The sequence below is a fragment of the Echiichthys vipera genome (genome assembly GCF_963691815.1).
Source record: "Echiichthys vipera genome assembly, chromosome: 20".
Classification (NCBI taxonomy): Eukaryota; Metazoa; Chordata; class Actinopteri; order Perciformes; family Trachinidae; genus Echiichthys; species Echiichthys vipera.
The window spans coordinates 10,098,890-10,112,479 of record NC_139845.1 but is presented as its reverse complement, the minus strand read 5'-3'; the positions used below and the strand labels follow the sequence as shown (position 1 = coordinate 10,112,479).

General features: G+C 41.6%; 1 protein-coding gene across 1 annotated transcript in view; it reads right to left on the bottom strand.

The window, feature by feature from the left end:
* plxna4 (plexin A4) overlaps positions 1 to 13,590 on the bottom strand; it is a 202,882-nt gene that overhangs the window by 24,711 nt on the left and 164,581 nt on the right. Inside the window, exons 17-23 of the mRNA XM_083934813.1 lie at positions 12,049 to 12,288; positions 11,725 to 11,871; positions 10,697 to 10,931; positions 10,323 to 10,465; positions 7,823 to 8,091; positions 2,467 to 2,533; positions 1,065 to 1,211 (exon numbers count right to left, since the gene is read on the bottom strand). Coding sequence (XP_083790939.1) covers positions 1,065 to 1,211; positions 2,467 to 2,533; positions 7,823 to 8,091; positions 10,323 to 10,465; positions 10,697 to 10,931; positions 11,725 to 11,871; positions 12,049 to 12,288 — 1,248 coding nt within the window. The remainder of the gene's footprint in view (positions 1 to 1,064; positions 1,212 to 2,466; positions 2,534 to 7,822; positions 8,092 to 10,322; positions 10,466 to 10,696; positions 10,932 to 11,724; positions 11,872 to 12,048; positions 12,289 to 13,590) is intronic.

The following is a 13,590-nucleotide window of genomic DNA, read 5'->3' as shown; positions in this document are numbered from 1 at the left end:
ATTGATCATTCATCAGGGAAACTGCTTTTTCCTCAGAGCTTGAAGTGAAACAGCAATGTGCTACCTCATTTGTTGAGCAGTAAACTGGCTAATTATAATATTATTAGCATATTCATCAGTACTGTCTCCAGGTGTTGGCGAAATTACCTGAATACCAATATGAGCACAAATAAACATAACTAGATTTTGCAAGAAATTTTGTGTGCCTGACTTTTACCCATTCTGATACTTGGTAGTAGAAGTTGTGACTGTTGTAGTGGATATTAGACAGATTTTTAAGAAATCTGTCCAGGCGCTGGATGTGATAGCACTTGTGGCACTTACTATCAAAAATACTTGGCTCAAAATCAAAGGTGTGAAATGTGTATCGAAAACCTGTTTTACTACGAACGACAGGGTCCTTCAGTGAAGAAACTGATGTATAATCTTTAGAAAATTGGACGAGGCGTACGCAGCGATTTCGTAAAATGCCCATTTAGCTAAACAAATATAAGTCTCCTGACCCGTTTAAAATTAGCAATTTTTCGTGAAAACAACTAGGGGAGTCTCTGACAAAAGTCATTGCACAATATTCCCAATCAATTTGCAGGTTTCAATAGTGGGACAAAAACTGATACGGAAGGAGGAGAATAAGAAGTTTCTAATATTTTTTTTTTTTTTCCTTATTACAGTTCACCAGAGACATTAATAGGGTATGAACCTCTCAGAATGCAGAGTACAAACAAGTCAACAAACAGCTATAGACTGGGAATAAATGAGAGGTTCCAGAAGGAGATAGCTCCGGCATCCCTCTGCTTATACAGACATATTTACAAGCATAGTCTCTTTCCTTTCTCCTCATTCCGAGGCCCTGCTCTTTTCCTCGACAGCTCCAGTCTCTACAGGAAGCGAGGTCGCCACTCCTGTGCCCCCTGCATGTCAAGCGTGACAACGACAACTTTATGTCCCGTTGCTCATCTCCTGACTGACAACCCATAACCACCCTTCTTCCCTCCCCTGTTCCCTGAGAGCATATTAAGTGTCCGTGCTTAGCCCTTGTACCCCTGGACGGTTGAACCCCTTACCAGCGTCTTGTAGTCAATCTGTTGTCTGATGAGCTTGTCCTCGCTGAGCGAGTAGCGTGCCTCTCCTGTGATGGAGTCAATGGGGCCTTTCTCCATCTGCTGCTTGATGGCACAGAAAAGGGAGAAGAGAGGTTCCCCTGCACACTCCTGCAAAGAAATTTGAAAGAAAAGTTTGGAGGGAGGAAGAAAACTTTGAAGCTATTTCTACACTGGATTAAATTACAGTAAAGTTTAATCAAGTTTGAGAAAATATCTTTCTGAAATGTTGTAGTTGCTGTTTTGTTATTTTATTTCTAGGCTGCCAAATTGCTGAGCTAGATCATGTCCCAAACTTTATTGTACCCCTAAATTAAAGAAAATTGTACCACCTGTCAATATATAAACTTTGCGGAAATGAAACCAGAGTTTTGGGACGGTTTAATAGATCAACAGGGAAAAATGCCATAAAAGATTTGAAGCCACCCCCGCCTTCCCTCTTGAAAACACTGTTGTTTATCAAACAGAAGAGATTGGCCATTTTTCATTGTGCTATTCTTCTCCCAGCAGCAGTAAAATAATGGGTAGATAGATGGAAGAGAAAAACAAAATGATGGTGACACGTTTTCTTAACTTAAGGGTAGAGAGGACTGGGGAATTTTGCTTTTAGTGAATACTGGTGCGCTATGGAGTCAGATGTACGTCTCTTTAACGGCACATTCCCATTTGCATACATGCCAGCGGAAAAAGCACAAGACATTTCTAATGAATCTTAGAGTTAAATAGAAAGACTGGCTTTTACTGAAGACTTGCAAAAAAAACTATGCAAAAAAATCTTTCTAATTCCATGCAAACTAAAGTTATGTTTATGTACTTACTTATGTACTTTATGTTATGTAATTATACCTCAAATTACGTTACTGCCATGAAGAGTTGACATCTTTGTGTATTTTTGTGACATTTTACAGCCCAGAAAATACATGAATAAATAATAGTTTTCTGTCAGAATAAACAGATATCCAGTCAATTCACACATTTGAGAGTAAGAAATACAACCATTAGGAGCATTCTGTTAAGACACCATTGAAGCCAGCAGTGAGTTGACAGTGATTTAATCAACTTGGTTGGGGCTAACTCATGGAGCGTAAAGATTCCCTCCAGACCTGTTTTAAGATTCAGTTTTTTAAAAAGTACACTACTTTTTATAATAATAATTTGTGTCTGATGTGGTTTTTCCACAAAAAAAGGATTTTCAATGAGCACAGATAAACTTTCTACTTTCAGTAGATGAATGTGAAAACAGCCTTCGAGTGTCAGACTCTGCTTATAACATTCAACTGTAGGAACAAGAATGAATACATTGTTTAGGATTGGAGGGGGACTTTGAGAGATTCAGTAAAGTTTAAAATAACTATTAAAGAGCTACCTTAAGAAACTTGTAGAGGAGGAACGTAAACCAGTTGGTCAGCATTTTCTCTGCAACAGATTCAGTCCTGCAAACAGATAGACACAAAGCACATAATGAACATATTATACCCTACGCTCTTATTACCATCATAAATATTCAACACTGTCATCAAATATTCTCCTAAAAATGATGACCGCTGCTAATGAATAGGCTTTCGTTACACAAATATAATTGCAAAGACATGAATTGAGAGAGCCTTTGCACATATGATGGCCTTTCAGACAATCTTTCGGCTGGCTTTTATGCTCAGGCACGCCAAGGGCAGCTCGTCTATGGTGGCAGGGATTTTAATATGAGGCAAAGCAATTAAAAGCCTTTATTTGATCCCAGTGGATTGATGTCGTCAGGGGCTGGAGCAGCTCTGTAATAACACTGGCCTCATTATCAAGCACTCCCTTGCCTATTCACTGGACTGAACACTCGATACGTGCACAATAGAAAGTGAATGAATACATCTCCCTCTCTTTCTCTGCCTGGCATCCATGCTCCACTGGTGTGGCAAAATGGTGTGCATATGTGTCTGTGTCTGTGTGTATGTGTTGACCTGGGCCAACAGTGTGATTGATCCCGTGTGAATGACTAATCTGCATACATAATAACAACAGCGGTGGTGGCGAGGAGAGAAAGAGGAGAGGCTAGGATCGGATATCCTTTGACAGCAACCTTCTTGACCAGCAGCAGGGGTGTGTGGGTAATCTGTCAGAACAGCTCAAACACACACACACCCACACACCCCTCCCTTGGCTTTCAATGAGCAACTACCATAGGCATCAATATTTCAGGATTAGTGTCCATTGTGTCCGTCTGTGTAGGTTTTGTTTCAGCTGCCACCTGCAGCCCTCCCACCTCTCACCATTCAGACAGCCTCTTTAAGGGGCTCCACAGTGAGGCATGAGGGGGGATATAATGTCCACTGTGCCAGTGTGCTGGCCTGGCACCCCCCCCCCCCCCCCCCCCGCCAACACTGGCACAACACCTGGAGGGGATTAACTTCCTGCCTCTCACTGTGCCTGCATTTTTTTTATTGCAGCCCCTCCCGCCCTTCCTTTGTCCACAGATCCAAGGGTCAACAAGGTCACTTTTCATCTTTGATCTCATGTGTCCTCGCTGTCTTCCGCCCTCCCTTTGGCTTCCCCATTCGGGATCCTGTAATCATACACACTTCCAAATCCTCTCCATTTCCACAAAATGTAGCCCATCTATCAAAGGGATGAAAGGAACATGGAGAAAGGAGGAGGTGAACAGGGAAGGAAAGAGGGAGGGAGTATGGGGAAAGGAAAATGAAGAAATGAACAAGAAGAAATGGGTTGGCTGAGTCTGGCCTTCCCTTTCTTTTTTGTAAACGTCCCTTCCTTACTCACTTGCAATAGATATTGTGTTTTTGTGTGCTTGTGTAAGTGAACAAGTGTGAGGCTGTTTTAAAGCTAACTTGCGAAAAGCACAACTGAATCCCACTGCATATGTATTCATAAATTACCATGTGTGCTAACTAGTATTTATTGTTTGTGTGTGTGTGTGTGTGTGTGTGTGTGTGTGTGCTTCTGGCAGCGGGTGCCGGCTCCTCTGTAATAAGAAGTCTTGGCATGGCCCGCCAGTTTGCTTATGCTCATTCTCGATCATAGGATAGTGCATGGGGAATAAGGATAAAAACGGCACTGTGATGGAGCTGCTTTAAGATCTAACGTTAGCATTTGGTGTTACAACTTTCAAACAAGCTTTTCAAACCTTTCCTCAGCTGCTACTCAAAACACAGTTCAACCTATGTTTGGGTTAATGCAATGAAATGTGCCGTGGCATGTTGGCATGGTCAGGCTTGCCTTGTTGGCAGCTGGTCAGAGGGGCAGTGGGCATTGAGAATTATCTAGAGCAAAGGGGACCTGGCAGTGCTTAGTTCCCCCGATTACTGAGGTAGGGTAGGAAACCTGTGCTTCATCACACATTTAACATTTTGGTTGGCTATAGCTGCCAATAAAATGTATTTTTGTATCTCTATGAAATGGGCACTTTCTGAAAAACGGTTACTTTCTGGAGAGCAGTGAATCTTCGATGGTAGATGTGAGTGTTAAATCTAACCAACAAAGACAATTCAATTCAAAGTAATACTGTTTTCCTTCCCATCTAATCAAATCAAACAGTCTCTCTCCTATACTGATATTTAGTTTACACTTTAGATTCTAAAGTTTAGAATGATCCTTCACATCATTGCAATTATTTCTATTTTAGCGTATGTCTCTGTAGCACCCCATCCTGAAAAAGTCCAGTCTGCTCTGATTGGTCAGCATTTCAGGGTCTTCTGCATCTGCGCACTTGGTGTCTCTGCACCATCATTGCAGCTGGGTAGCTAGTAATGACTGTAAAGGCACTGTAGTAGCACTTTCTACTGTACCTACTGTATATATACACTGTAGTATAGTTGTGACATCACAACTGTTCAGAAGTCCTAATGGCTCGTTTAAAGGCACAGTCTTTGAATACAGGCTGTGTGCCTTTCTCTGTGGCTTGAGCCTTGTGGTAAGATTAAAGGAAAAGACTAATTGTAAGACTCCATTCTAATAAAACGGAGTAATGGCAGATGTGTTAACTGAAAAATGTAACTGCATCTAAGAATCAGTCATCCTGAGATCAGAAATAATTTCCATTTTCCACTCTACCTTCCAGTGAGGAAGACTGGTCATCATATGTCAACAGTGTCAAAGTGACAGCTAGCTCTTTAACCCTGTGTGATGGTTGTATGGGCGGGTTGGAGCCAAAGCAAGGTTGTGGTGATGGAAAGAACATATTGGGCTTTCATCTTTTGACTGATATTAAAACTGTTATTTTGACACACCAACTGCAGCCAAACTAAACTTAAGGCTATGGAAAGACTGTTTAACTCTGCAGGGATGGAAGTGGGGGAAGGCGAGTGAGAGATGGAGGAATGGAAGGAAGAGAGGAGTTGCAGGAGGAGAATGCATCAAGGAAAGCGACAGATGGTTGTGGAAGGCTCTCCTTAGTTAGCTTGCCTGCTGGTTGTGCTTCAGCACAGGTTAAGATGGGACAGATGGAAGGATGTGTGTTTGTGTGCAGAGGGAGAAAATGTGCGCGCACACACACACACACACACACACACAAACACACGCACACACACACACACACACACACACACACACACACACACACACACACACATACACACACACACACACTCTTCTTGGATGAGGAGGCAGTGGGTAGCCATGCTCAGATGCTGTGCCAGAGACACCCTGCTCACGCACTTTAAGCATTGATTTAGCAATCAAGAATACAGGGGAGGGGAAAAGGAGGAGAGGAAGAGCTGGCGATATAGATTGAGAGAGCGAGTATAAGAGGTAGGGAAAGATAAAGATAGTGACGGTGTGACACAAGCAGCACAAGCATAAGCACTGAAGACAAATAGAGGTGCGAGCAATGAGCAGTGGAAGGTAGTGAGGGCGAATAACACTCAAAGGGGCAAATGTGTTGAAAGAGAGAGAGAAAGAAAGAAAACAGAACAAATTAAAGAAAGAGAGGAAGATATGTGGGGGTGCTATCTTTCCAAACAAGATTAAGCTTCATCTTCACAGCCTTATGCCTGTGTATCAAGGCTATTTTCAGCTGCTATCCAAGGACATGCCAGTCAGCCCACACTATGGGGTGGCTTAGCTTGATCACACTGCCTCACCACATCTGAAATGCATGCTGGGATGTTGAAGGACTAACAAGCATGTCCAAAGAGGAAAAATGCGATGAAAACCGTTTGATAAGTGGCAATCACAATCCTGTGTATTACAATGGGCAATCAGCAACTGGGCGTGCATTTGTTGTAAACATGTGCTCTCCCTCCAGTGCTGGCTGAATGTGATGGTGTTTCCCTTCAGGGTTTTCCTGGAGGAATGTGGAGAGAAAGTGTGATAGAAGAGTGTGTGTTGTATTTGGACTGTGCTTGAAGAACAGTTGTCCTTGCACTACTATGATTATTTCTTAGATAACTTCATCCTAAATTCACAATCAAATCAAACTCTGACATGATATAAATGAACCATATGTGGGTATAGGAGGTGCTGGTGACATGTGAACTAAGTGATTAAAGAGCTAATCTCACTGCTTGCCTTCATGCCCCAGCAGTCAGTTTTCCTTACCTTGGTGACACAGTTTTAAGTGCCTCCATTGTCCTTGACGACGTCTCATTGTCGCTACTGTACCTACCATCTCTTGTGTTGTATCTACTGCAGGATCAGCGGCCACTCTATTGTTTAGTTGCTGCGCCATGCTCAGTGAGCTCTGGCTTCAATTTATCATACCTCCTGCCCAGATAGCATTAATCTCTATCTGAATCCACAAGTAGCGTCTAAACAGTCTTTCATGAGATAAATATGCCCACTGCCTTGTGAATGGACAGCATTCATTTCACTCCTCTTCACATAATACATGCTAGATATATTTGTGTGTATTTTCTGGCAGAGATGAGATTTGGCTAGGGGGAAAATAAGAATTTTAATTGAAACGAGAAGAGCAAATTAATTTGTGACATGCCTTCCATCCTCTGGGGTGTCAGGACTTGACTGACAACCCCCAAGCAATACCATGTATATATACGTATAGACATGCATGCAAATATTACACACATACTGTGTCTAACAGCTGTGAGGGAGCCAGTTTAGTCAAGTAACCATAATCATCACATTTACCAAACACTGTTAGCAAGATGCATAATCACATACAGTGCCGTGTTCAAGTGCATACCAGCGAAGCTTTGACTACAAATCTAAGGGAGGACGGTGATTGTGCCGAGTGCCAGCTCTCACAGTTCTCCTGTTTTTCCTAAAGGAGTGTTTTTTTCTCTTCTTGAGCTATTTGAAATTGGATACACTCCTAATTAATCCTAATTATTTTGCTAATGATGTGCATGGCTATGTACTCTGGTGTATCTCAGACAGAGCCAGCATTTCAAGGTCACAGAAGTTAAACCAAACATGTCACAGAGATGGACATAAGTACAGATAGAGTAGATTTAACTATCCTTGATAGTAAAGGTTTGACACTAATCTGTAGGAATATAAGGGTACAGGGTAGCTCACCTGGTAGAGAGTGTGCCCCTTATACTGAAGGTGTAGCAGCAAGATGTTTGATTCCAACCCACATCCCTTTGCCGCATGTTGTCCCCTTCTCGCTACCCTTTCCTGTCTATCTACATCTTTCATAAGGCAGTGCAAGTTGCAGTGCAGCAAAGCAACTACATCCACAATAGCCACTACCAGCTCTGTAACTTTGGGCACTTGTTAGACATTGATAGGAGTAGAGTTAAACTGGTTCCTACCTGCGTAGCAGCAGCTTGGGGTGGTTCTTGCTCTCAAGGTTGCGGTCTATGAGGTCAGACAGCAGGTGCTTTAGGACATCAGTGGCGTACTCCAACTTGCTCTGCAGCACTGTCATGATAAGTGAGGCAACGTTGCCACGGTCCCTCATGGAGAAACCACGCTGGGCCTCAAGAGTGCGAATAAAACACAGCAGGAAGACCTTGTTGTTAATGAGCTGGCCAAAGAGCTTCAGTCCCTTCTCCACTTGCTCCTGGCGGTAGCCTGGCACCTGTGAGGAAACACGAGACATTTTAATTTGACTGAGATATTAATAATAACAAGGAGGGGAAAAAGTACAGATTCTGTGGGGCACACACAATGTCCACCCCAATTAGTCATCAGCTCATTTGAACTGAAGTGGTTAAACAAATTCAGGTATATTTTTCTGTCCCTAAAGATGCAGTAAATAGATGAAAAGGGGAGAAAAAGAAAAGAAAAGAGAATCTAGGGAGATGAGGAATTTAAAATCTTCCAGCATTTGTTACGTTTAGTCTGAAGGTTGAGAATAAAGGCAGGAAAACAATAAGCCTCTTGAGGGAATGTTTATTACCTCAATGCTGCTGTGTTCCACACTAATGCAAGTTGAAAAGGAGTGCAGTGATGTGAATTCCCCTCATCTGCCCAGATTGTCCCTGCACCATTTATAGTAGTTACTTGCTACACATTTCCTTTCTCAATTTGTTTTTCATAAAAAGCAGCTATTGAGATTATGCTTCTTTTTTATCTTTCAAGAGCACTTCTCTTTGTACCCAATGCAGCTGTCAGCCAGCATATGTTCAGTCTTTTTCGTTTCCTGGAGGAACCTCTTGTAATCTGCTGGGAGCAATTGTTAAGTTGCAAGTCTAATTCCATAGCACCTGACAAGATGTGTACAATGTTTGTGTGTGCATGTGTGTTTGTATAGTAGTACTACAGTAAAGTGTGTGAATACAGGCACATTTGGAAGTCTTAGGGCACACACTGAAGTGCGTGTGTACATGTTTCTGCCTTCCCATATATCTACCCAAATAAACTGTGAATATTATGGCTTAAAGATCCAACCAATATACAGTATCGTATACAAACATGTTGAACGTGTCTCTTTGGATTATGGAAAGAGAGTGCATGAAAACAGCAAAATGTCCCGACCTACAAACAATCCCCAAAGAGTTAGTGGAATATGCTTGGCGGGCTTACAGGTAAAGACTGCTGAAACTGAATCAGGTATAATGGCATGAAGAAAATCACACAAAAGCAGCAAGAAATATGAAGGTTAGGTGTGAAGTGAAAGTGTTGGGAGAATAAAAAATAAACCACAACAGTTACAAGGAACACAAAATGTCCACAAGCAGGCTTTATTGGGCTGAAAAATAATAATAACTTGCTACATACAATTCTTGTATTAACAGTGTGCCTGGTATGTTTTAAAATATTCATGTACTGAGCAAATCCCAATTTTTTTAGTCATCCTAGACAGAATTCCTATCACCCGTACTATTTCTGTGTACAACCCAAGGTAAAAACTTTACTTGAAATTATCTGACACATCAATAACAATTAAGTAGCCATCAACCACCAAAGACTAGCATGCTGCCTTTTTCATCAGGCTCCTATTCCACATTATACTCCTCATACATTTCGACATTTATACCAATTAAAACATAATTAATATTGCTTATTACTGGGAAATTCTCATCAGGGATAGAGTGGCCAACCCCAGGGCAGTCAAATGCGGGTCCATCATTCTCTTAATGGAACAAGACGACCTCCTCAATTATGGCTGTCTATCAATGTCACCATGAGGATAAATGACTTGATTTTTTTTTTTTTGCTTTTCTCCCACTGATTGACTTTTAATTTGTTTTTGAGGTGGAGAGAGGAAATGGAGCAACGTCTCATATCATTTGAGTTATTAATGAGAGTGCGCTCCTGAAGGCTGCCTTGTTTGCTTTTGAAAAAGTCTTGTTGTCGGCCGTCAAAAGGCTTTTGTTTACCAGACAGAAACACAAACAACATCGGTGTCAATTACACCTACTGTGACCCACCACATTGTTAATTTGCTTGTTCATCCTGTTCTAATTTCAAATAAGGCTAATTGCGTTGAGATTTTTAATTTGATAGAGATTGAAAGAGCAGGTAGACACACATGTAATATTTACAATATTTAGAGTGAATGGAAATTGGTATCAACTTCTTTTATCTAGCTGTCCTCTTTTCAAGAATTACAACAAATTGATGATCCAAACAACTACTGGGATATCTATTCAACTGAAATGCTGTAAATATTGGTCATCAAGGATGTGTTTATGCCCTGCTGTATGTAGAAAGTATTCTTTTTGCATCACCAATAAAAATCCCCACATGTAAAATCTACTGTTTTAGCCAACTGCAAGATGTTCTTTTGTCAAAACATACACTGACTAAACGTGGTACAGTCTAGCTATTATACAATTTGAATATTAGTGAAGTCCTCTACCATACCTCCAGATCTCGGAGTACAGGATGTTCCTCGATGCCTGGGAAGAGGACCCTCATGGTGTAGGTCCTGTAGTCTAAGAAGGGGATTCCTGCTCCATCCAAATCACTGGTCAGCTCATGGATGTCTGTCTGCAGCTCTGCAAAAGCTGATGGATAAATCAGATACACAAACCAGTTATTTTCTATAGCAAAACATGCTTCTTGCTTCTAATAATATTGTTATGGCACCGATGATCTAATACAGTTAACAGTCAAATGATAGCAGCTGAAGTGGTAACACTAAATGCTGCCAATACTTAATACCATGAACACATTTTAATGCAATTGCATGTTTGGCTTGTAACAGACAGAAAACCTCTTACACATCAGCCTCTTACCCTCTTTGCACTCTAGAGCAACACGTGACTCAAGGTTGTCCATCTGCATCTGCAGCCTCTTCAAGGTCAGGTCACTTTCACGAGACTTGCGCTTGTAGGCAATGAGAACCACCACGATGAAGAGGATGAGCAGGGCGCCGGCAGCAGCAATGCCAATGATTGCCGTACTGCTGAGCGGGCTGTCGGACGTGATGTGGACCACACCTGGGGAAAACTCGATTCCACCCACACGTGCCTTGTGATGGTGAAAGATAGAGGCAAATTATAATTAATGAATGCATCTACGGTACATAAATACACAATTTGCTTCCTTAAAAAGGTCATAAATATGAGACGTGTGGTTCAGTATACCACAGCTTTAATTAGAGGAGAGCTTCACTATTTTGACCCTTGAAAGAGAGAAATAAGCGTCAATTAAGCAAAAAGCACAATGTTCTTTAAGGCAAATTATATAATCTATGAACCATGACATAATGTTGCCTCTGTAATACCCTTTTAAGTCTATAAAGCATTTCTGTTTTCAAAATCAAGATGAAAATCCAGACAGACAGACATATTGATTTGGTCTTTAAATTTATACACACTTCTGTTTATTTGTGCATCTAGTAACTGTGTTACAGAAATGTGTCCATCTCTTTCTATGACGCCGGCTTCAGGTGGTAACATCAGGAAGCGCTTTGCCCAAAGTGGTCCCATTTAAAACCACAAATGGAATCTTTATTGAGTTTGCCGGGGCCCTAATCCTTCTTATTGAAGGCTTATTTGTTTGTCTTTGGCTGCTTGTGGGCAGAAACAGGAACCACACAGCGGATTGGATTAGAGCTGTAGTCCGTCTCAAAGTGGGCAAGAGGATGGATAGAAAGCAACACAAGGAATGTCTGTCTGTCAAACTGTCAATCGATTTGTAGGTCTGTCTGCCTTCTCCAACATAACCTGCCTATTTGTCATGTGTATCTGTGTGTGTGTGTGTGTGTGTGTGTGTCTCTCTCTCTCTCTCTCTCTCTCGTCTTTGTGAGCATGTCACTCACCAGGACCTTGTGTCGACCCGTCAGGTTGGGTGACTCACAGAGCAGCTGGGTCTCTGACACTGTCAACATGCAGGGCTTCTCGCCAATAAGAACTGTGTAGTTCAGCTTTCCATTTCCACTATTAGTTGGTGGAAGGAAGTTCCTCCCCTGAAGGAAAGAGTTCATGCATAATAGGAGTTTGTTAAAGAAAGGGGTAAGAAAATTACCAACACATTTATATCTTTACAATATTGCAGAATGACATAAAAACATGTTATGAGTAACTGAAAGCCAATAACTTACGATCAATAAATACTAATGTGTGGGTAATACCTATCCTCATACCTTTAGTATAATGGGTGATCCAGGTTTAAGCTCCAGCACCCCAGACACACTGAGTGCTTCAAACTCAGGATTAGGGTAGTAGATAAAGTTAGTGTTGTTGAGTGCCATCAGAGCCTGTACATCGTCCAGTTTGAAGCCAAACTCATCAGGTCTCTCAGGCACCTCTTGCTGCCTGGCCAGACTGATGGGCAGCTCTGGGGCCTGGCACAGCATGGATGTAGGGCTGAGCACCTGGCACAACTGGCAGAAGACAGAAAAGGAAGGGAGATGTTATATTTATGAATGAACATAATATTCTGCAAATTAAATGAGTGCTTAGTGGAAGCAGAGAAATGCTGTAAATTGGCACAAAACTAACTTAACATGCAGAGAATGATGCTTCATTTTGCTGTGTGCATTATGGGAGGTGTTGTGGTGCTTTCCATCCTACTAAAGCTACTGTGAGTGATTATGTATTGGTCCACATTATTCATATACGTTTTCATGGTTGGATCTCAATATACCTCATACTCAAAAGTTCACCATTACTTCTCTAAATCCTCCTTGCAACTAAAGCTGTGTCATACTAGCACTTGAACATCCAGGAACTTTCCTATACTCATCTAAGCTAAGACCTCTCAGCAGTTAGTGTGAATCTTTCATGTCACAGGTTTTCATTTCACTAAGGCCACTGGAAAGTCAAAACTGGAAGCTCCATTTCAAGAAGTGCAAAGAAGAACCTGTTGGAGTATTTTCCTCAAAAAGAGCCACCAAATGAGGTGCATTTAGAGAGCGTGTGCAGTCTCACCACAATCCGGCTTTGACGTGTGAAGATCCAGGAGTGATAACTAGGTCTTACCCTTCCTTCATTACCTCCCAGAAAGACACCCCCACCCTCTCATCACATTTTTATTCCCTGTCCAGTTATTCTTCCCTGTGATCTTTTCTTCTTTCTTATTCTGTCATTCTTCTCTCTCTATACCACTTTGCTGCTCAATTATAGTGTCTCTTTTCTCAGTGTCTTGTCTAACTCTTGTTTTGTGGCTTTTCATCTTTGCCCTGGTCTTTTATTTGACGTAATGTGATTTAAATTCTTGCTCTTTATTCACATCTCTAAGCCAGTTTTATACACAAGAACAGATTGTCTGATCTGTCACTGCCATGCTCTTCAATATCCCTCCAACATCTCTGTTCCTCTCTGTCTGTCAGGCCATTGTCAATTTAAGCATCACTAGCATAGGTCTCATTTACAGACCTCTGCCATGCAGCCACTCAAAGTAGGCTACCGTATGTCACTCTGAGTGGCTCCTTGAATATCAAATTTGACTAATCCTGAAAGGTCTTTAGGACACCTTCGGCACACATCTTGCACTGTAGGAAGGTAACTGCAACACAACCCAAAAACTCCTCAGTGCACACATGTTGCTTGAGTTTTTGTTTTGGTTTCCCTCACATTCAGTGCAAAACTGAACTGTGTAAGTCTAAAAAAGTGAGAGTGAGTTAATTATCTGCTGGCACATTTAATTTATGTTGGTACAAAGTGCAAGCTGCCTGCACAGTAGC